Source organism: Dryas octopetala, chromosome 2, assembly GCF_963921425.1.
Source record: "Dryas octopetala chromosome 2, drDryOcto1.1, whole genome shotgun sequence".
NCBI lineage: Eukaryota > Viridiplantae > Streptophyta > Magnoliopsida > Rosales > Rosaceae > Dryas > Dryas octopetala.
The window spans coordinates 31841915-31865689 of NC_141367.1; the positions used below are offsets into that span (position 1 = coordinate 31841915).

The 23775-nt window shown below is 34.9% G+C and overlaps 4 protein-coding genes across 6 annotated transcripts; 3 read left to right on the forward strand and 1 right to left on the reverse strand.

Moving 5' to 3' along the window:
* Window positions 1–113: 113 nt before the first annotated feature.
* Window positions 114–10074, reverse strand: LOC147295766 (ADP-ribosylation factor GTPase-activating protein AGD4-like). 2 transcript variants are annotated; one of them, XM_086230769.1, is made up of 19 exons: window positions 9934–10074; window positions 9177–9253; window positions 8785–8885; window positions 8130–8200; window positions 7803–7865; window positions 6909–6953; window positions 6389–6454; window positions 6236–6283; window positions 6047–6142; window positions 5925–5966; window positions 4856–5071; window positions 4458–4589; window positions 3727–3945; window positions 3318–3404; window positions 2950–3219; window positions 2321–2442; window positions 1580–1670; window positions 615–1072; window positions 114–250 (listed from the first exon to the last, which is right to left on the reverse strand). In XM_086230769.1, exons 1-19 carry the CDS (start codon window positions 9979–9981, stop codon window positions 136–138), a joined length of 2367 nt encoding a protein of 788 aa, XP_086086895.1. In that variant the 5' UTR covers window positions 9982–10074; the 3' UTR covers window positions 114–135. The 2 variants fall into 2 exon arrangements, with proteins under 2 accessions (XP_086086895.1, XP_086086896.1); XM_086230770.1 differs by lacking the exons at window positions 6389–6454; window positions 6909–6953; window positions 7803–7865; ... (2 more) ...; window positions 9177–9253; window positions 9934–10074 and having other exon boundaries at window positions 6047–6150.
* A 2853-nt stretch (window positions 10075–12927) lies between these two features.
* Window positions 12928–16462, forward strand: XRCC2 (homolog of X-ray repair cross complementing 2 (XRCC2)). 2 transcript variants are annotated; one of them, XM_086233394.1, is made up of 11 exons: window positions 12928–13274; window positions 13352–13499; window positions 13606–13703; window positions 13881–13951; window positions 14343–14405; window positions 14500–14637; window positions 14986–15079; window positions 15421–15457; window positions 15567–15664; window positions 15763–15859; window positions 16213–16462. In XM_086233394.1, exons 1-10 carry the CDS (start codon window positions 13092–13094, stop codon window positions 15784–15786), a joined length of 954 nt encoding a protein of 317 aa, XP_086089520.1. In that variant the 5' UTR covers window positions 12928–13091; the 3' UTR covers window positions 15787–15859; window positions 16213–16462. The 2 variants fall into 2 exon arrangements, with proteins under 2 accessions (XP_086089520.1, XP_086089519.1); XM_086233393.1 differs by having other exon boundaries at window positions 15763–15852.
* A 769-nt stretch (window positions 16463–17231) lies between these two features.
* On the forward strand, window positions 17232–20217 carry UNG (uracil dna glycosylase). The gene is made up of 6 exons (XM_086233558.1): window positions 17232–17688; window positions 17776–18149; window positions 18270–18300; window positions 18728–18863; window positions 19572–19655; window positions 19881–20217. The coding sequence occupies exons 1-6, from the start codon at window positions 17295–17297 to the stop codon at window positions 19945–19947; spliced, it is 1086 nt and encodes a 361-aa protein (XP_086089684.1). The 5' UTR covers window positions 17232–17294; the 3' UTR covers window positions 19948–20217.
* A 556-nt stretch (window positions 20218–20773) lies between these two features.
* LOC147295769 (uncharacterized) lies at window positions 20774–23199 on the forward strand. The gene is made up of 6 exons (XM_086232709.1): window positions 20774–20934; window positions 21328–21606; window positions 22116–22250; window positions 22487–22543; window positions 22781–22915; window positions 23013–23199. The coding sequence occupies exons 2-6, from the start codon at window positions 21331–21333 to the stop codon at window positions 23076–23078; spliced, it is 669 nt and encodes a 222-aa protein (XP_086088835.1). The 5' UTR covers window positions 20774–20934; window positions 21328–21330; the 3' UTR covers window positions 23079–23199.
* Window positions 23200–23775: the final 576 nt, after the last annotated feature.

The window sequence follows — 23775 nt, forward strand, 5'->3', positions numbered from 1 at the left end:
TTTGTGAACACCTTGAAAAAATTAACAAATAGGAAACTTGGGTGGAATTTAGGCTTTATTCATGCTCATAGTCAGTCAATCAAATCAAGTCAATAGGGGTTTCTCGCAGTAGCACATTGGGTAGAATTTTCTGTCTCACTCAGATTCAGAAAGTTGTATGAATAACTCCTCATCTGTAATTGCCCCCATCTCCATTGCTCTTTCCAGTGCACTGTGCCCTCCTCCATCTTGAATAGATGGACGTGCGCCTCTGCACAACTAATATGTTAGTACATGGCATGGCACTACCACACCAGAATCTTTACTTAAAAGCTTTCATGAATGTTTTACATGAATGGAAAATCGAAACATGTAATCAGGTTCTTTTAGAATTTTACTTGTTTACTAGTCAATTGAAATTAGGGCATCCAAAAGCTAAAGGATCATACAATTGCAAGGGCCTTCCCATAATTACTATATATAGGTATGGAGATGATATCAGTCAGTTCAAGTCAATTTTTAAAAGTCCTCTTACTTACCAAAAGGACAATAAGTTTTCTGATTAATTCTAAGAATAAAAAAATTGTTTCCTCTTTCATACGAAGCACAGTTTTCAACCGAAATAGATATGTTACCTCCTAAGTAGAAACTTTGCCAACGAATGGTTCCCACTGGAGATACAGTGGTGCAAAGGAGTCCTTCCATGGAAATCACGCAGATTTATGTTGGCACCATATTGCAGCAACAATTCAACCATCAACGAATTGCCACTGTGACAAGCCACATGCAATAATGAACAACCTTGAAGACAGTTCCCTGGCTCATTGGAGTCCTTGATTCTCTCACATGCTGCTGGATCGTTGGAGTCTATTGTGTGAAGACCTGACTCCCGGTTTTGTGCATCGACATGGTGATATAAATCAACACCAACCGCATCATCAAATGTGGTGTCGATGATATTCACATCTGACATCACAATAAGTCGATAGACTTCTTGTAAATTACCAGTCTTGACTGCTTGCCATATACTTGCTCCAAGAAGAGGCATGCCAGATACAGCTACATCTCTAAGGACCATCACTTTCTCTACATACTGCTTGTGGGCAACAAAGTATTATTCTTCACATTACAATTACATCTTTTTTCTTAATCACACCATAAAAGAAAATCAAGACTAATGCAAAACACCGTGGAAAATGGAAGGTGATAGGAAGAGTAATGCAGAACACCATGAAAATTGGAAGATAACTGGATGATGTGTTCAAAGAGTAAAATACGAAGATACTTACAAATGACAAAGAGAAGGGACAAGTAAACTTCTATATTAGTGTCTGTTATCCATTGCTGTACCCGTATCCTATCATATTGAACTTTTTTTAAAAGTTGGTTCTTTAAGATTCACCATTATTTTTTTTCATCTGTGGTAATATTAACTAAAAATATGTTCAAGAAAAACTAATGAAACTTTCAAGCTATTACAAGAGATGAGCGCATTTCCTCACACTTTTGCTTTTTCTTCTCTCTCTTTTTCTTTTTGTCTTTTCATAGGTTATATGCATTTCCATAATACAGAAATGAAGAAAAGCATTTAACAGCTTACCTTTGCTTGAATGTATATTTCCTTATGCTGATTTGCATCATTGGGGCCTGGTTTTGAAAGTGAATGCCTCATGGCATTTGAGCCATCCACTCTGCAAATGATTTTTACATACAACTGGAATTACACAGCAGTATACTTAACTTCTAATACCACAAAGCACGTTAATTACCTAAAATCAGCAGTTAGGAAAGGATTAAAGGAAGCCATTTCCTAGCCTTGCATTTGTCTTGGAAGTTTCCATGTGCCGTGCATGCACCAACATAAGAACTAATAGTGCATGACTGAAATATGGATCATGCTTCTTTTGTTAATTTGAGTCTGGGTGGGGGAGGTGGTTGTGGAGGTATAAAATTATCAATGGACTGGGCAGTAGGATCTGTCTTTTATGAATTATTTTTTACTTGTAGGCTGAACATACTTGAAAGGTTCTAAATATAAGCTTTTTTGTTGGGCAAAAAGCTTTATTGTGCAAAATTCAAACATTTGTATATTTAAAAAGTAAAGAAATCAATACGGACTAGAAAATTTGTTGATGGTACTGAATTTAAACATTCTTCGTAATTAGGTTTCAACATCTTATACTTAGCATTTAAATTTCTGATGTGTCATTAATTGAAACCCATAAAGAAAAAAAAGCACAGATCCATGATTACATTATTTTAAGCTTTCACATAGTAAACTTCAATGTGGAAATCAACAATAATATTTTTCCAATATTATAAATACTAATGGAATTCTTACCTTTCATTCTCTAGTAGAAGCTTTCCCTCCCATACAGAGTTACAATAAGCATTACCCAAGTTGCGAAATAAGTCCACGATTGTAGGTTCCCAAACCTTGACATCTAATGTTAGAGATCTCACCTGCAGATAATAGTCCAAAGTACTCTTTAACTGTGGGATTTCAAATGGGAATTCATGATAAACATATCATAATGCATAAGCCAGGTTATTTTCTATAGTTCTTTACTGCATAGTAATCGCTATAGAGAATTTCAAAATAATATGTTCATACAGGATTTGATCAACACGACTGTAAATTTTAAATTTATTATATGTTAAGGTTCTTGTTATTAGTTGGATAGGTATGGTTTTTTGGGTACAAAAAATTGTAAATGTATTAACATACATGAATTTTTATAGACAATTCAAATAATTAATTGCATGCAAGGGTAGGCCAAAAGAAAAATAACAAAAAAAAAAGTGTTATTATACTGGAAGTTTAGTTAACACCTATCGTAGAGCAAAGAATGTCATAGAAAAGAAAATTAAGCACCCAACATAACCAAAGACCCAAACAATTTTTTTTTTTTTTTTCATGACAAGAAACCAAAACACAATCAATTCTCAACTTTTCATTTCTTTGCACACCTTTGAAATATGTACACCAAGATTCCGATGAACACCAGAACATTCAATGCACACCAGTATGCCAAGATTAAGAGATGCCCAATCAGGCTCAGGAGCACTGCACTCTGCACAAATATCATTTCCAGGGATGCGCCTGAGAATACTACAGACAGAATCTACTCTGTTGAATTTTATGTTATTTTCTGAACTTTCATTGCTATCTGGTCCATGAACATCAGAAGTACCAAGAGCAGATATACCACGCTCGAGATTCATGTCTCGAGGATGTGGCTGCAGAAGATACACTAACCTTTGTTAGTAGAAAGTTTAATGTTTAAATACATATCATGATATTTAGTTATGCAGTACAAAGCTTTTGAGGGATGGACCTCTCCAAGAAGCTGAGAATTCAGAAGAGAAGCAATAGCTCCTGTTATTTTGTTTGTCCAATCCATCCTATCTGCCTCATTTTCAGCCTGACCAATGCAGAGTGGAAAATGTGGCCAGTCACAATGTTATCCGAAATACTTCAAATATATAACTATTGATTTTGAAGAAATAAAGAATGCAAGAGGTGACAATGCAACAGCAAACCAGGAGTGCTAGTGTTCTTGGCTTACAATCTTTGTTTCAGGTTTTAAAGGTGTTATGCCTTCAAATTATTGGTATAACAGCTGACCTCAAGTAGTTGGTATTATGGTTATCTTGAGATGAGTTAAGATATGCACACAGTTAATGTTCCACAATATGTCATCACAGTGCAATAACCAACAACCAATCAACTAATCAACTAATTACCTGCAATGTGTAAGTTTTCAATGGGGATATTATTCTGAAGCAAAGTCGAAGATCTGTATCCTCTGCATCCATCTTTATTGTTGAGGTGCGCAGATCAACAGTACGACATCCCAGAATGTTTTCATTAGGTGACGCTACCCTATTCCTTGAACGAAATCTACTGAACACACCACTGTTATGTTCAGCTGAACGCGTAAAGTGTTGATGTGAATGAGGTCCCTATGATGGTGATGGGTACAAGAAAAAAAGAAAAATCAGCAGTGTGTATTGCAACAAAGCTAACAACATCATCTCTGGAATATCACGTATTTGGATTAGTTAACTTATTTAAAAGTCATTCAAAGATACATTATTCCAAAATTAAGGACAATAATAATTAGAGAAAATAGTATAAATGCCTGATGGTTGTAAGAATAAATGTATAGCATAATTTCTCTTGTTTTTGTGTTTAGTTAAAATATAAATTCAGTCAATGGAATAGTGAGGAGAAGGGGATTTCGAGAAAAGGAAAATAAATGTACTAATTCATGTTTATTTCCCTTTAGCATAATTCATCTTCACTGGGAAGGAGCTATAGACTAATTGTAATGTTTTTTCTTGTAATTCTGTGGTTTGTATATATAGGTTTACGCATAGAAGAACTTCTGTCCGTCTTTTCTGTATCCTTTCTTTTTCTTTTTAATAAAAGTAATGTTTCCTATTTTTTTATTAAAAAAAAACATGTAACACACCATGGGTTTGGTACCCTTAATTCTGTAATAAAATAAAGCCCCTTGACTGTTCAGTACGAAAAACCTCCTCTTCCAATCTCCCCTCAAACTTGAAGATCGTTTCAATAGATATCCTTGCTTGATTGTCTGGACCTAAAATATGAAACAAAATAAAGAATTATGTGATGATCCTTCTTTGCAACACAATAGTACTACCAATAAAGCAACATAATATTTATTAAAAATTGAGTTCCAACCATACAAATAATAGGGTACTCTTAGAAGTAAAAAATAGAAGATAGATTTAAACATTTTATACATATCGCAAGAAAACTCATATTAAGAAAAGATGCAATCATGCAAAAAAGGAACTTACTACTGTGACACTGAAAAGAGACTTCTTAAACCAATTCTATTACCTTCCCATTTGCATTGGACTGCATGAGTGCTTCTATGTTCTTGTAAGAAGTCAAACCAAAGGCACGATTTCCATCCACCCCTGCAGAAGGCTCAATATTACCAGAAGTTCGTAAACTGTCCAGCTCAGCTTGTGTCCTATATTCCTGAATCCTTTTGTGAAGTTTGTCTTGTTCAACAGTGGCCTGTTCTTTAGATTGTTGCGCATATGTTAACACCTGATTTGAGGAAAAGCAGTAAATTAAACAGTTGAAATAATCTTATATTTCTTCAGTAAACATGTAAAGAGAGAAAAAAAAAATAAACTACAAATTAATAAAAATCAAGAGATGAATTGAAGTTTCATTCTGAGAGAGAGAGAGTTCGGTGAATAATATCACTGGATGAACAATTTTGAATATCATTTGGGTTGTCGGTATGAGGATGTACTGACTTACTTTATTCACAAAAATCAGGGTTCAGAACTCCCCAGGGCAAACATAGCCAATGTTATCCATCTCTCAGGCTATGTTTGTTTCACAGAATCAAATGCTAGGTATCCGCATTCCCATTCTTTCAAATGGGGTTTTAAAAAACTCATGGAATCCAACATTCCCAATAAGGAGGGCTAATCTTTTTTTTTTTTTATAAATTAGAAACAGAATATTTGTATTAAAATTTTAAAGAGAAGAAAAGTACCACCAAAGTGGACCAGCAGTCCACAAAAGATGCTACCCTTCATCAACAACAGGGCACAACACTAAAATACAGGAAAAACATCACTGAACCATACAGAAACCAGAAACGGTGGCCACCCAAATTACATTCAAAAACTTAGAAACATCAGCTTCCCAGTAAGCACTCGATACAACACTACTCCCCAATTGAGAAGAATTTCACTAAGGGGAATGTCTGGGCTCGTCTTCTAGTTTGGTCGGTACAAAAGTTTCTCTATTTGAACTTAACTAATTATTTATGAGCTGAACCCAATGCATGGCTAATTCAGCTTACAGGCAGTATAGTCTTTACCTCTCTTATTTTCAAGAAATGAAATCTTTAATTTATCCGTAACTAAGTGAATTACATTCATACCTGGTGAATATATGGTTCCATTTGGCTCAGCAACTCGTATCCCTAAACCATAAAACTTAGATGTTAGACTGAAATACATTCACATGTAAAGATGATAACATCAAATAATTGCACAAACAGACCAGCTTAAAGTATCTCAGATGAGCATCCATTATTGCACTAATAGATTCCAAAAACTCGTACTTCTTTTTTGCTTCAATATTCATTAGTGAGTTTACCTGCAGTCCTTAAAATCACAGAGGAAAGTCATTACAAGAAGAAAGAAAAAACATGGCATGTGCAAAAGAGATCTACAAACATAGAAGTCATACTAGGTTGAAACGGCTTTTCTCGAATTCTGACTTTGAATTTTGTAGATCCTGTTATGAATAAGGGATGATGAGCTCCTCAATTTTTCTAACAAGAGGGTGTGTAGTCAAGAAATTACTAAGAAGTTAGTAAATGCTCAATTAACAGGAACACACCTCCTCTAGTTCTGCAACAATGTCTCCCCGTGTATTCTTCTTTAAGGACACAAACTTTTCCCGTGCCTGGCATTGAGTAACATGAAATTTTATGCAATTTCATTAGATATCAACCCACGTACATGAGATATAAAAGTGAGACCAAGTGGAAAGCTAATCAAGAGGATCCATATAGAAAAGATAAGACACCGAAGTAAAATCATGCTTCCACTTATATGGCATGCATACAAGTACAGTTTTCAAACCCCAATATGTATAATATATCAGCTCTTCCTTCATATCAGAACACAACATTTTCAATGATTTCCACACAAATTCTGCTCTGGGAAAACCCAGACCCAATGGCATTCTACGTAGGACCAAGCAATTAGAAGCTTCCCCTTTTTTAGGGACAACACCTATAATAATTAATAGAAGTATAAAAGAATATAAATATATATAATTAATATCATTGCCTCACATTAGTCCAATTTCAAATATATTCACACCAGTAGAAAATTTACATTGAGATCTGCAATACCTGATCATATACATGTATAGATTTGTCAAAGCGACGTCGGGACTCCTGCAAAATTAAGAGAAAAGCATGTAAGGAAAGAAAAGCAAGCAAAAGTATTAAGAACTTCATCTTAATAGCCAGAACTTCTATATAAGAAACAATCCCAAGAAATGCAAGAGCTTGTTCCTTCCATTATAAAGCTTGAGGAAGATGAAAAGACTTGAATATATGTAACAAGGTAGGCATTAACAATGTCAGAGCATTGGCTAAGCTTTTGACAATAATAACAATAATAAGCTTTGTTAATTTCTTTTTCAGAAAAGACTTAATAAGTCAGAGCTCAAGTATACAATTAGTGAGAGTGCACATGAAATCCTGAACCATAAATGCAGTATATGAACTGCCATACAAGTTCTACAAAAGAAATATCAACCCCAAGCTTTCCTTTTTAGCTTTCCTGAATTTATCTCTTTTTTTTTTTTTTTGGTCTTTTTGGCTCTTGAAAACTTGAGATGTAGCAGCTATTGCGTTTCTCTTAAATATGTATATATATAGGAAGGTTCAAATGTGGACGTCCATACACATATGACATATATATAAACAGACATTGCAAATTTCACATACTAAAAAAAAAGAGAGATAATATTCAGGACCTAAAGTTCCAACGTCTTTTATGGCCAACAGAAAAGTTTCATGCCCCCCCACCCCCAGGAAAAAATATAAATAAATCAGAAATCTTGCATCCTTAGATATCCATGAGCAATATTTTATTTTAATTTATAGCATATTGTAAAACTTAGCCCAGAGTAGATACCATCCAAGAAATGCATTACCATCTATCTTATTGCTTCAATGCCTGCACCAATTTCCATTAGTGTAACTTATAGTAAAAGCTAAAAAGGAACAAAGAATTACCTTTGCATCATGCAGATCAACTGTCATAAAGTGCATCAACCGATCAAGTAACACATGCTCAACCTGTAATGCATAATTTTGTGAACCATTTATTTAAAACAGAAAAAAATAAAAAAGAACTTTCAATATAATGTTACTCGTAAATATATTCTTTCTTTTTGGTTTGTTTTAAGAAAAGTTGAACCTCATATGTTATCAACCCCATCACATGATGTGCCACCAATGGGATTGATCATTAATACAAAATGCACAGAAAGCATGCCTAAGTTTCACCATTTAACATATTTAGAAAGATTATTTCCATCGATTGGCTATCTGAGGACTCACTTGGGAGCGAAGAAGCTCTTTATAAGTAGCAAGCTCATGAAATGCAGTAATGAATTTGGATATTACTGGACCTGGAAAAAAATATCACATAAAAAGCAAGTTACACCAATCCTCTTCCGCATTGGTCATCTCCAGGTTCACAAGCAACACAAATAATAATTTTTCAAATTTATCATTATACTACTGACAAGCCTGTTTTCTTCAGAACTTAACTGTCAAATCAAAGCAAAATTAAAGACCAAAAACAGAAAGCAATATCTATGTGCGACTCAGACCAAAAGTGAATGTGTTCCACATGACATGAAAATAACTATCTAAAATAGGATGATAAACATAATCTTATTGAACTGAATTGCTTTCTTTCTTTTTTCCAATAAATTAGTATATGAGTCTCTTTCACTTTTCCATGTTACACTAAAATTACACTACAATTAAAGCTTATTATACTAAAATTTCACTTTTCTCTTTCACTGAATTGGTTTATTGTACTAAATGCAGTTTTAACTACCATAAAGATCATTTCCTATTAAAGAAAACACTACAATGAAACATTGGAAATCATCATTATCATTCATAAGAGGCACCTATATGATTTCTAGACATTTTTCCCAAAATTGAGAAAGTAAAGCAGAATACAAATATGAATCCCAACAACCTCCTATGGATACACTAACAGGATCATCCAGTCCACCACCAAATTCTTCCAAAGAATCTGCAAAAGTGGTGTCACCATTGCATGCTTCTCCAAGAGCCGCACTGTGAAAAAACAAAAAACAAAGGCAAGAATCAAAAACTTGCCTGTGCCAAGCTTAGTTTTTGAAGAACAGACATATATAGGGATAGGAATTAAAAGAGAATGTCTATTGGTGCCACTTATTTTCTATACTCCTAATGAGTTGTTTTGATAAATATTGAAATTTAATAAATAATTGCAAAAATAACTGAAACAAAGACGAAGATGAAGATGCAACCACATAGTTAGGATTTGATTTATCAATTCATTAATAGAATCAATAAAATGGATAGGGAATAATGTAAGGCACTTACACAAACTTCTTACACCCTTTGTAAAGGTTTTGGCAGCGATCTTTCATCTCATCAGCCGTCTGTTCTAGAGAATATACCTGTTAAAGAAGACAAATTGATCACATTGATACCATAGAAGAAGAGGAGAGAAACCAACAACATCAATAAGTCTATGTCATGGTCCTATGTAATTAAATCTAGCATACTACAATACCATTATGTTTTATAGAATTGTTATATTTAACTATAGCTAGTGTCAAATTTAACAATGTCAATGAAAAATGTAAACTGCAGCCACCACCATTATTACTTAGGTAGGTCAAATTTTAAGAATTCATGGGTTATGCTCAAGAATTACCATGCCTAGCAAAAGAATCATCCATGTAAGACCTACCAAAATATGTCAACCAGTGAAGTTTCACAAGTAAAGTTTCTTAAGAATTTGACTCTCCCCGCCTTCAGATTCCCATTCTTATCAGTTCCATGCAATTAATCAACATGCAACTTGCTAGAACTGTTCCCACCGCTACAAATTTCTCAATCTTAAAGTGTATATATATGTATAGATACGAGTAATTCAAGTCAAAATTTCTGTTGCAAGCCAGTAAAGCTCATTGTCATCTGAAAATATCTCTTTGTCCCAAAAACCAAGAGAATTGAGCTATTATCAGGATATTTTCAGTGAGATAGTGCGATTATTCCATTTCCAAAATCATCTAACTATAATGATTGAAACTTGTATCTATAAGAATCCGAAATCCGAATATATATTTATTACCTGCTTCTGAAACATTGGGGAATCCTCCAGCTTGATAAAGGCCGCCATTTTCTTCTCAGATTTGGAGATCCAATCTCTGTCAGTCTCTTTTCTTTCTCTGTATTTCGCTCCCGAGCTAGCTCAGAGTTTTTTCAGATCGAATTCGAGGCCAATGCCATGGAGCTACTTGCAAAATGCATTTTGCGGAGGGGTTTTTTGGTCATTTCGTAGTTTTATCGGTCCATCGCTAGTGAATAGCGCACACTAACGTTAAAAACTTAAAACCTGACAAGGACGAGATATTTTGACCAGAAGAAAAAAAAAAAAAAAAGAGACAAGGACGAGAGACACGAGACACGAGACGACAAGAACAGTTGCAAGTTAGATGAAATCATGAGAGGCTGACCTTTTGCGCGCATATGGGAAAAATCAAAATCTCACGCGTAACTTCTTTGGTCCCTTTGATTGTGATGGTGGAAGATTTTCGACCGTGGATTTCAAATAAGTCGGTAACTGATTTTCGTTTTTGACTTTTTGTAGATGAGTCCGTAATTGGCAATCCGCCTACCCCTTTTAACTTTCATTTAATTGACACTAAATGACTACTAAAAAAGGTTGGATACTAAATTATGGGCCAGTTGTTCCGTTTGACTCGCCTATTACCTTCCAATCCTTTCTTGTTTGGGCCTACTTTCTTTTTGTTCCTAGCCTTTTGGGTTTTCTAACGCAACTTCTGAAATGACCCAAAAAGGAATGGGACCTTCTATTATACCCCCCATTTGTTCTTCATATCCTTTAACTTTTTTCGAATTAATTACACTTACACATCTTGAGGTTTATCATCTTTTCACATACACCTCATAGAGTTTCAATAATTACACATACACCCCCTAAGGTTTTAAAACTGTTGCATATAACCTCCTACAGAAAAAAAATAAAAATAAAAAAATATTTATATTCAGGTTGGACCTTACACCTTGAATAATCTTATTAGGCTATTTAATCCATTAGTATTTAACCTTACATCATTTTTGTCTCACTATAGGGGGTTATATGTAATAGTTTTAAAACCTCATGCGGTATATGTGTAATTATTGAAACCCCAAGGGATGTATGTGAAAAGACGATAAACCTCAGGGGGTGTAAGTGTAATTAGCATCACCACACACCCCCTGAGATTTATCGTCTTTTCACATACACCCCTTGAGATTTCAATAATTACACATAAGATAAATAACCTAGCAATTAGCATCACCACACACCCCCTCCTCATTGGTGGAGTCTACCCCCACTCTCCCTTTGACCCTCTAGTCAGATCCATAAGGAGGTCAGCAAAAAATCCCTCTTCAAATAATATTATTGAATTTATATGTTTTGTCATAGTTTGAAATTTAAAATGTCACCTTATATTTGAAAATCGAATAATATTCAATGGATCATAATTGAACACTTTTCATAGAATTTATTGGTTGGCTACTAAACACTTCAAGTTTAAGTTCTTCTTTTGTACTAATCACTATGAAGAGCATTCTATAAGCAACTACCAAAAGACTATGAAGAGTGTCTAGTCCTAGTCTACTAAATATTTTGCACTATTTTAAAATTTACAAATTTGATAAAAACACACACAAATCTAACACAAACTTCACATAAATCATTACAAAGCATAACCAAACTTTTTTTCTTTTTAATTGAAAACACAACTAAATTTTAAAATGATGAAGATAACAAAAATATATTGTACCAAAAAAAATTACAATGAAATATAAATCAAATATGAGAGAATATTGAATGGAGAAATAGAGAGGAAAAAGATAGAGAGAATGTAGGGGTGGGCACGGTACGGTATGAGTCTCATACCGATACCATACCGAAATTTTTATTCGGTACGGTATCGGTACGGTATGGACATTTTTAAAACTTGTACCATACCATACCAATGTTTTATGAATTCGGTATGGTTCGGTATGGTTTCGGTATATACCAACATTTTAAACTTTTTTTTTTTTTTTGTCAAAAAACAATATTTAACAACCAAAAAGAAATACTTTTTCCCAACCAAAAGATAAAACAAAACCCAACTTGTACGTTCCTTTCATTTCTGTTGTGAACTATGACCGATGGTATTGATCCTTAATTAACCATCAAACGACTAACTAAGCACATATATAATTCTAACCCAATTCATCATCAACCAGTGTAAACACAGAATTAGAAAAGAAAGCAACTGACCATAAATCACACACCATTCTATATATATATATATATATATATATCAATGCCAAAGAAACTACAACAATGACAAAATGAAGAGTAAAACAGTAAAACACAACAGCAACTCAGACCCAAGTATAGAAAGCATGATAATGGCTTTCTATTATAGTCTATAGACTTGCCCAAATAGCCACTGATATGGCAACACTTAATTAAAAAAATATTAAATAATTAAATTAAAAATATATCGGTACGGTACGGTATTTCACGGTATTGAAAGTTTCATACCTATACCATACCGATTTAGACTCGGTACGGTACGGTATCGGTACGGTATATAATCGGTATTGTTTTTCGGTATAACATTGACACGGTACGGTATGGTATGGGTTCGGTTTCGGTATTTCGGTAATAAATGCCCACCCCTAAGAGAATGTGAGAGGATGATGGGTTACTGGTTGTCAACGTGGGAGGAGGGGTGCCGTGGCGGTGAGGTGTCAATGGCATGAGAATTTTAGCTATTTTCTTTTGAATTTTGATGAATCCTATAAAAATCAATAAGAATTCATAAAATTTATGAAATTTGCAAACTCTTTTAAAATTCATTAAAATCTCAGTTAAAGACACCCCCTAAATTAAGTGGGGTTGGGTTAATAATGCAAATTTTGGTTTTAAAGGTTAAATTGAGTTTTAAAATTAAATAAATAAATAAATGGGGTAATGAATAGAAGGCTTGTCTCAGTTTATTTATTTATTTTATTTTTATGTCAGTTTATTTGTTAAGACTTTAAGAGGTCACAAAAAATTAATTAGTGGGTCGAGACTCGAGAGAGGAAATTAGCCGTTGTAAATACTAAATAGCAACGAGTAACGACTATAAAAGGTGAAAATACTATAGAGTCTAGAGAGGCACAGAGCACATTGTGCCACTCCCGCTCAAAATCTCAGAATTAGGAACCATACAGATGTCGGCCATTGCCAAAGGTTGGATCTACGGAGACGAGACGGCGGCCGAGATGCTATCTAGGGTTTCAACGGAGCGGCCCTTCTTGCTTATTCCGCCTCTCCATCGTGTCCCTCTCCGCGTCGGCAATGTGGTGGAGCTCGTCGGCCCCTCTTCTTCAGCCAAAACCCAGATCCTCATTCAAGTCAGTCTTCGTTTCTATTACTATCTCACAAAGAAATTTGATTTTGTTTTAATGTAAATTATTTGGTGTTTGATTAGGCTGCTGTTAATTGCATTCTTCCCAAGGAGTGGAATGGGGTGCACTATGGCGGTTTGGAGCGTTTGGTAATGTTCATTGACTTGGATTGTCGTTTTGACGTTCTGCGCCTTTCGGAAGTTCTGAAGCACCGACTTAGGGAACCCATTGGTGAGTATGGTGTCTTATATATACCGATTCCCTCATTTACGAAGAAGAATAGGACTTGTTATTTGGTATTTGCTTAAAACAATTTGCTCTGCATATTTTGTTTTAGGGTCAATGCATTACGATGAGGAATTGTATGGTTTGTGCATGAGACGCTTCTTGTATGTCCGTTGTTATGATAGTCTTGAATTTCTTGCCACTCTCAAGGTGTGAAGAAGCTCTTTCACTTCACATAAACTTACATTCAGTATCGAAAAGAAAAGAGTAGAATTATCTTCTCTATCTCTAAAAATACTGCTTTTCTTCATGCGAGCTCTTTTACTTACAGTGGTTTTGTATTTTAGTTTCCCCTCATACCTCTTTTACTTTTTTCTTGTATTATAGACATTGCACTATCAGCTTCAAAAGGAAAAAGAAGTGCATAAAGTTAGCATTAAATTGCTCATGATTGACAGGTTTGTCTTAGAATCTGGAATATTAATTTTGTATCATTCTTTCAATTTTAAATTTACTGGCTAGTGGTAACCTATGCTGTTGTTAGAGTGGATTTTTTTTTTAAACTTTTATTTAATTTTGTTGCATTCTATCATTTTGGTTTTTGGTAATGGTTGGTTTATAAGACGTACACATTGTTCGTCTTATTATGCGCCTTTAATAAAATGTTCTGTTTCTATTAAATTTTTTTATTTATTTGCCTATTTTCTATATTGTTATTGCTTTAAGATGTTATGTTATGTCTCCTATCTATTTTGAATCGCTTAGAAACCTGCACATATGCACGATTTAACAGACAGGGTTCATTTTAACTTAATTATTAACCTCATTGTATTTGACCCATTTTAACAGTATTGGACCTTTCCATTGGGTAGATCGTGGTTCAACATTCTTTCCGTTGGGGGGTGATAAGAGGTAATCAATCTGGCTGGTTACTTTTGTTCATAGCATTACCATCTTTAATTTCTTGGATCACTCTGATATAAAAAATAAACAATCTGGTGTATAGGAAATGCCTCTCTCTTCAGAGTGTGTCAGACACTGTAGTTCAGGAGATCAGAAAGCTTCTGCTGGTGCATCCCATGCTCGTTATAGCTACAAAAGAAATAATTCTGGGGAATGCATATGGCGTGGATGAGGTCAAACAGTGAGTTTCTTGGAAAGCTCAAAAACTTTAACTTCAGCTAAGTTGATTTTATTGGACATTGAGAAAAGATAAAAAAAAGAAAGGCAAAACCTTATTTAATTGATTCTTAGTGTGAGTTCCAGAGTTATCAGTAGTCAACCTTTATTTTCATTTATAGAAGGTATAAAAGATTTCAGTTTAAATTGTTAGTTATTTTTGCTATAACATGAAAATCAATCTCTTTTTTCCCCTAGGATATAAGCTCTTCTGCTATTATGGTTTCACCCTAACTATACATGATTTGCTTTACTTTTCTGGTCTCGGTTGTTAATATATTGTACTATAATCCTCTCATAATTGGAATTTCAGAAATAAATCTTTGCTGGATGTCTCAAATTTAAGAAATATAACAAGTAATACTCGACAACTTCCATATCGTGAGTATATGCCATCCGTCTGGCAGGTAATATTTATTGATAGCTGCTGGGCAGATATAACCTGAGGAGACAATGTTTAACTATGTCATACTTGTTATTTAATAATTTACTGGTTACAGTGTGCTATTATCATATTTCGTTTTTTAGTTACTTTGCATAATTCTAGGCTCATTTGTAAGTAGGCATTTTGAAATCAATTTGTTTTTATAAGCAATATAAATTGATTTCAAAATTATAATATGTATATTTTAGTTAGTGATATTTTCCTTTTCTTTCACTTTATAACTGTCTGTTTACCAAGCCCAGTTGGCATGCTAGTTCGTGTGATTGTGTGTTTGTACCTCTAATCTGTTGTTTTGCTTTGCAGTCCTTTGTTACGCACAAGATACTTGTACGAGCTTCAGGTTGAAAATTTTGTTAAATTTTTTCTTATAAATCATAATGAAAAAATTATTCTTGCTGATTAGTTGCTGTCATTTACTATGGATGTTTATTTTATCTATTTCCTCCTAGATGATCATCTGCCTATAAGACATGAAGAACATTCCCTCTATGTTTCGGAATGGTTATTACCCTCTCTTAGTTTCCGAGACAAGTTTATGATGAAAGATGTGAGAAAATTCCCTATGTTTCTCATGGTTTGAGAACCGTTTAAAAGAATTTAAATATTTTTTGGTGGATATAATTGTTGTTGTATCTGGTTCTGCAGGGTGGTATTGTTATTGTCTCATGATGTGAGTCTGGGGAGGAGCATGCATGGAATGTAGTCTCTTTATTTCGTGAATTCTCATAGTGCCAGGTATGAGGTATTGTTTCTTAATCATGTGTTACTCTCTCTCTCTCTCTCTCTCTCTCTCTCTCTGCATAGATTTTAATAAAGCAATTATGCATTAACGTTTGCATAATATACTGGTAAGCTTGCATAAATTAAAGTAAAAAAGACATCCAGCCTTTTATGGTTATGATTTTCGGGATGACATATATTTAAAATTATTCCATAATATAGTGGAAATCATGTTGGATATGGAAAAGTTTATTTATTTATCTTCCTGTTTTGTTCTCACTCTCTCAAATTTGTAGCTTTTGATCTTATATAGTCGCCATTATTTCAGACTTTCTTTGTTTTAAGTTTTAACTAAGGCTTGGTTGGTTGTTGCAGGGAGTTTATCAAAAGAGATGAGATTTTCTGGTTCATGTGCAGACAGGTTGGGTTCCCGTTTTGGGGTTTGCCTAGTGGTACCTGGTCTCATGGTCTTGGATCGACCTCCAGATGTTCTAAGGTTACTTATGTGGGAAGATACCATTAGGCTTGCCTGCCTCCTTAGTGTAGCAAAGTGGGTTGTGGCCCCTTGTATCAAAAATGAAGGAAAAAAAGAAACAATGGGCACAATTTTTTAACAGACTAGCACATAAACATGTGCTTGCACATACATCATAATGTATTAAATAGATGGGAATATCATAGACGTTGTACATAAACAGAGAAAACAAGACGCTTAAACTCCTATCGATGCTATTATATTGATCTTTGTTAATTGTTCAAGATTTAAACTTGAGATCTTTTTTTTTTTTTTTTTTTTCCACATAGGAGATGTTTAGCTGGTAGCTGGGTTATTCCTCAGTCATTTGGATATAGTAGTAAAAAATGGTTTACAATAGAAGTGTAGACACTAGTAATACAATATTTGAAGAACAAACACATTTCTTTAATTTCTTTGGAAGGCAGTGTGGTACTTGTTAAATTAAGAAAAAAAATGCATTTTTAGTTCTTTTGTTTTACCTTGCAATTAATTTTAGTCCTTGTATTTTCAAAATTGTCAATTGATCCTTATGTTTATGTTTGCAAACAATTTTAGCCCACCACCACCAATTTTGGTGGCGAGTTTGTGGTGGATTTCACCTATTATGCCCAATAGAGATAAAAAGAGAGAAAAAGCTGATAGGGGAGAGAGAGATGCAGGTAGAGTGAGGATGGTGGTGGTGTAAGGGAATAGAGAGATGATTTTGGTGGTGGTGAACTAAAATTGCTTGTAAACATAAATACATGGATCAAATTAATAATTTTGAAAATTTGAAAACACAAGGACCAAAATTAATTACAAGATAAAACACATGGATTAAAAATGTATTTTTTCCTTAAATTAATAATTAAAAATAAAAAAAATATTGAAACAAGAATGTACATTGAGATTCACGGTATCCTCTAGGAAGATAAGATTGGGTTGAGATTCGAGGTAAAAAATGACCTCTGTGAACGTGATTTGTGGGGTATGTATTTTTCCCGCCAATCCTAAAAGCATACGAGCATTGGCGCCAATCCACAAAGCATATGATCGTAGGAGCATAAGAGGGAGGCATAGGCATTCCTTGGACGGCGTTGGAAAGGAAGAAATGGGCTCGACTCCGAGGGCTGCCACCAAAAGCAAAACCCTACTGGATCACTTCCAACCGCTACAACCCACCGCCACCAAACGCTTGAAAACCGATTCCAAAGCCCTCTCCAAATGCCAATCCGAACCCTCCTCCGCCCTCACCGCCGAGCAGACGTCACGCATGGAATTCCAAAAGCTGCTCGCCAAAGCCAGACGCAACATCTCTATCTGCTCCGACAGAGTCTCCAACTCCAAGTCCAAAGGTAAAGAAATTAATTAAACCCAAATTTCATTTTCATTTCCTTTCTGAATAACTAAATAAATTAAAAAAGTGATTTTTAATTTTCTAGGTGAAGGAGTGAAACTGGAGGAGCTGCTGGTGGAGGAGACGTGGGTGGAGGCCTTACCCTCCGAGCTTCAGAAACCCTACGCCAAGAACCTCTGCAAGTTCGTTGAGAGTGAGATTTGCGGCGGTGGCGGTCCCATATATCCGCCGACTCACTTGATCTTCAACGCTCTCAACTCTACCCCTTTTGACCGGGTCAAGGCTGTCATCCTGGGTCAGGACCCGTATCATGGTCCGGGTCAAGCTATGGGTCTCTCTTTCTCTGTCCCAGAGGGTGTCAAGGTCCCCTCTAGTCTGGTTAATATTTTCAAGGAACTTCACCAAGATGTTGGCTGTTCTATTCCATCTCATGGCAATCTTGAAAAATGGGCTGTCCAGGTTTCACTCATATCACTCTTCTCCACTTTCTTTTCTAATGTAAAAGATAAACATCATCTGCTTCTGCCTCAGTTTCTTTTGTGAATTGGGACTGACATTCATTTTTCAAATTGATTCTAGGGTGTTCTCTTGCTCAATGCTGTTCTTACTGGTGAGATTTTAGATGCCCAAATTTTTCTCATGTGAACACAGTTCTGATGCTTGTTTTAGATTTTAGAACTGTTTCTTTATGTTACCACTAATGATTCATTACCAGTAATTCTGTTAGTTCGATATTATTCTAAAGTAGATTGTTCACAAAATGCCAATCATTTCACTACTTGTCGGTTACTATCTTATCAATCAAATAAGTTGAAAGTGAGAGTCTTGCAGATTGTGTGTTAGAGGTAACCAAAGGGTGATTCTTGCTTCTATTATCAATAAAATATATAGGACAGTTTCTTACTGAGCCTGAGCACTGGTATTACTTTTGACAGATACAGATGGCTATAAATAGTTTTCATTTCTCTTTCCTTTCTCCTTATTGTACCCCATGTTATTTCATCTGTCTAGTGACCTTTCATTTTCATATTATTCAGTTAGGAATCATCAGGCTAACTCTCATGCCTCGAAAGGATGGGAACAATTCACTGATGCTGTTATCAAAACAATTTCATTAAAGAAGGAGGGGGTTGTTTTTCTCTTATGGGGAAACTCTGCTCAGGCGAAATCCAGGTAGATTTATCTTTAGTGTTAGTCTTGTGTAGATGTACAAATTTCTGAGAACATCTAAAAGATTGATTTTTAGTGGCTCTGCAATATGAAAAATTCCTACAATACAAATATCACTGTTCTCTCTCTCTCTCTCTCTCTCTCTCTCACACACACACACACACACAAAGTACCAAGGAATCTGAACAGTGAATACCCTTGGTCAATGCTAAAAGTTGTTCCATTGTAAAATGAATACTATTTAGGTTGAGCAGAGGGCCTAACCTTGCTGCATACGGCAGATTCTTTCAATGATAAAAGAACCTTCGGCCTATTTCTATATATTTTCTATCAGTCACAATGAGTGAATGAACTTGATCATATAATATGTGAATATTGTGGACATCTGGCACTTGATTATTTTGGCATCCAAGATTGTGCCATATAGCGAGTTTTAAAGATATTCTTATTGACCTCTCCTCGGTGGTAAAGTTTTTAGCCATCGTGATCTCAATACTTTTATGTTTTTCAGCCCAACAAAAATTAAAAAACGCAGCTCTCGTATTCAGAATCTTTAACTTAGAATGAGTCGTAAGTAGAGTGTTAACAAATATGTAGGGGAGTATCAATGAAAAGGGTTTCAGTCTCTGGCTAAAGGGTTGAAAAGAATTTAGGGTTTTTTTTTTTTTTTTGTTATTTTTCATTTGATTAGAGAATTATTTTACTATGCAGGTTGATTGATGAGTCAAAGCATCACATTCTCAAAGCAGCACATCCTTCTGGTTTGTCTGCAAACAGGGGTTTCTTTGGTTGCAGGTCAGTTTAACTCCAGAAGACAAGTGGGATCAGCTATATAATTAGTTTGCATTTTTGTGGGATTTCTTTGCTTGGCTTTGTCTATCTGAAATTCACCTAATTTGCAAACATGATTGTAGATATAACTCCATGGGTTACATACTTACATGTCTCGAAATATAATTTTATGTGATTATGTCGAGCAAAATTACATGGTAACCGGATAATTGCTCATGATGTGAACAGGCATTTTTCTCGCACGAACCAGCTTCTGGAGGAGATGGGTATACCTCCCATAGACTGGCAACTTTGATCTACAAAAACATCTCAGCGAGCAGCACCTAATCCTAACTTAATTTTGTTTCAGAATATCTCTGTCAAGTTCATGTATGAGGAGGTTTGGGGACTTATTTTAGATGTTTACACATTGTACAGAGTGCAGATACTTTTGTTTTTGATATTTCTATCTATCCAAGTAGTAGTGTTGCCCCCTAAGCAATGCATTTTGTCCCATAGCAAATTCTCGGTGTTCTTTTGAATGTTCTATGCTCTTCAATGGTAATGGAGAACTCCTTTTCCTTCAGTGAGATGGTACTTGACCTTCGTACGAAACAAATTGCAATTTCTTGATTTCCTATGTATGCCCAATCATTTACTAGTCACTTGAGAATGGTGATTCTAGTTGTCTTTGCACGACTACCAAGATAACTGTGGACCTCTGTACAATATCCATGTCGTCATGGTTTACTATAATAATTGAAGATTTATTGGTTGTACTTGGTGACAAATATATTGGTTGATTATTGTTGATGACCAATTGTAACTTGTAATTCTTGACCAAAATTAAAAAATTGTAACTTGTAATCACACGGACTCTACAAAAATGCAATTTGCAATCACGGTTGGCAAATTCTACACGCCTATCCACACTCTGGTCTAGTGGCTACAGAAGCACAACCTTGTGCCCAACAAAACTTCACAGAATTGGACTTGTTGTGTCCACGTGACTCGTTGCCATTGGCCTCACGCTCAATAATGGTCAACACACGCCACCACTCATGAAGCAAAGGACTTTCGTTATCAACCACAATTGCCTAAGTAGCCAAAACCAACGGTCCTGATTATTGCTGGGTTTCATTAATTCACGTAAAAACTCTGTGCACCAACGGATGAGTACTGATTTTTGTTGCCGTATCAGTTGCAAAATCACCACTTGCCTCCGACCATATCCGAAACAAAAAACAAGCATTAGACCCAGAAGTTATATCTGCTCCTGTTTGCTTTGCCTCGCTGCTACCAGGTTCGGTTTCTATTCCATGCTCAATTTATGCGGTTTCATTGTTAACAGCAGTGTTTTTGTTTATGACTTGAATATATTCTCTCTCATTTATTTGTTTAAATTTCTCATGGAATTGGAAAAAAGGATATGCTAGAATCAATATTATGAATAAATGAATCTCTCCTCTTTTTCTCTTTCTGATTTTCAAATCATAATGGAATCCAATCAGCTACCAGGGTTCTGAATTATTGGTCTTGTAAATTATCCAGCTTGAGAGTAATAAATTATATTAATTAAGGGTAAATCTTGTTGTAGGGATGTCATAGAGGTCTTTCAATGCATTATGCCAATGAAAACAGACTTCCCATTCCATGAATGCTACTGTAATTGTATTGACGACGCTCTATTTTTCAGGACATGACGAGCATTATTTCAAGCCACCATTGTAATTGGTCATTCGGAATTCAGGAGAACCTAAACACAGGATTCAACAAGGTTCTGTTTCCTGGATATTATGGTTCACATTTTCCTTCAAGGGGATTGGTTTTTTCCAATGGTAATTACCACATTCGCTATCAAAGTGATCGGAGATATAGACCTATCTTTTCCAGTACTCTAGATGATGGCATAAATCCAGATGACTCGGAAGATCGGATTGATGCAAAAGAATCTCCCAAAGCTGAAACTGGAGGGGTATGTTGATACATGTTCTTCTTTCTGTTGCCATATTTGTGGCATGACTGTCAACAAAAACCATTGGAATCTGAGACATGGGTTTCTAAATTCCATTTTTGTTAATGGCTGCCTTTTCTTTTCTTCATCAGGCAGGTAGGTCCCAAGCTTTAGTCTTTTAGCAAACAGTTAAATATACTGCTTCAATCCAGAGTGGGATAATATTTTGACCCTGATTGATGAACTGGGCTCCAGGTTTTGTCGTTTGGCACGCTCCTTGTACTAAAGTTTGTTGGTAGACAAGATAGCAGATTCATTTTATTCAAAGAACTGCATCCAACCATTATCCTGAAAGATAGTAAAATAATGACTCGTTCAGAAAACCAAAAGAAAAGAAAGTACACTGTCTTTATTGAGGTTACATGTAGTATCAGAATTCATGTTTTGCTGTGTTGTTGTTTGGTATCACCTTACTAGCTAATACACCCACTTTAGATGGAATTAATTGACCTCACTGTCTATTACTTCAGGGGAATAATGAAATGCATAGAGAGAATCTTGAAAGACTTGTTGGTTCTGATGATTCAACCTTTAGTGGGATAGACCTGGCAACTCTTATTAGGAACAAGTATGGGAGGTCCTATGACGTTCAACTCATAAAGAAGGTATGTTTTCCATGTGAATATGACAATCATAATATTTCACATCTCCGATTCCTTTGTTATAGAGGTCTTGTATATGATAAGTCATGGTAAGATATCCAAGAAAATTGCGTGCATTATATTCTTTTGGGGGTTGTTGATCTTGATGTTAAGGTTTTTATCTTGCCCTGCTATGAATTCTCCTATTATTTAAATTGGGTTGATTTAATAACTGTTTGGCTTTTCATGGCTCAATGTAGGAGTTCCTGGGAAGAAACCTGCTTGCTTTGAATGTCATGTGGAAGTACATGGAGCAGGTATGCGAATTCTTACTCAACAAATTTAAGATTCTTGTTGGAACAAGAAACATGTCTATAATGGAAGTTAATAGGAATTTAATAAATCAAATGAATCTAAAATTTGTATTTAAGTAAGATGATGGTTTTGAAATGTTTTATTGATTTATCTGTAAATGAATAATTTTGAGTTTTGAACATACATGGACCATTATTGTGGAAGGTTTTTTACATGGTTTTTCTATATTGAGCTCGCAGAGATCCTTTCCACTGACTGAAGAAGAGTATCTATTAAGGCTTGATGATGTGGCAAACACCTTGAAATGCTGGGGAGCTGTATCACATATCCGAAACAGCCTAGCAAAGTTGAAAGAGAGGCCTCGAATAGGAAAGGTAAAAATATCATCCAATAATCTCTAGATGAAAATAATGGATTTATTTATTTTCCATATTGAATACCATTATTTCAAATAATTAAAATTTGCTGCAGGCCGTTAGCATTTTTATAGACATGGACGAGTCTGGAGGCCGTGCAAATGAATGGATTTACAAGTAAATTAATTGGCAGATTTGAAGTAATTAACAAGTGAATTGGCGGGTTACCCACTCAATGTAGTTTACAGCATCGATAAAGATTAATTAGCTAATACGTAATAGAAATTAAAGTTACTTGATGATGAGCACAAATGTTCAAGATAACATGTGTGAAGTGTGCTTGAATTAATGCAGTTCATTTGTCATGGTGATTATCATAAATTGTGGCTCAACATGAACATCAAATGTTAATCTAACTATTAGTTGCTAATGTCGTGAATGTGGAAAGAAAATTTACCTCAAAGGCAGGGACGGCCCTGAGAGTCTGGAGGCTCAAGGCAAGTTCTTAAAATTGGCCCTTTATATACACATGTACAGAAAGATATTCAATTTGATAAGTGCATTTAAAAAAAAAAAAGTTAAAAAATGTACCCACAAGATAGTGTTTGAATGTAAATAATTTCTAAAATTAAATATTAAAATTTGCTTACATAAATTAAGGTTGTGGGAAGTTGATACAAGAACTCACAAAGATAAAATTTAAGCCACAATTGTCTATTTTTATTCATATTTTACTAAAAGTTGGACCGTTTAATCAAGGTTAATTGCCTGTTTGGGGTTTAAGCAATAAATTAAATTTCAGATTTTGAAAAAATTTTGAGGGTTTAAAAATATGAAAATTTTGATTTCTGTTAGAACTTTACACCAAAACAATTAAA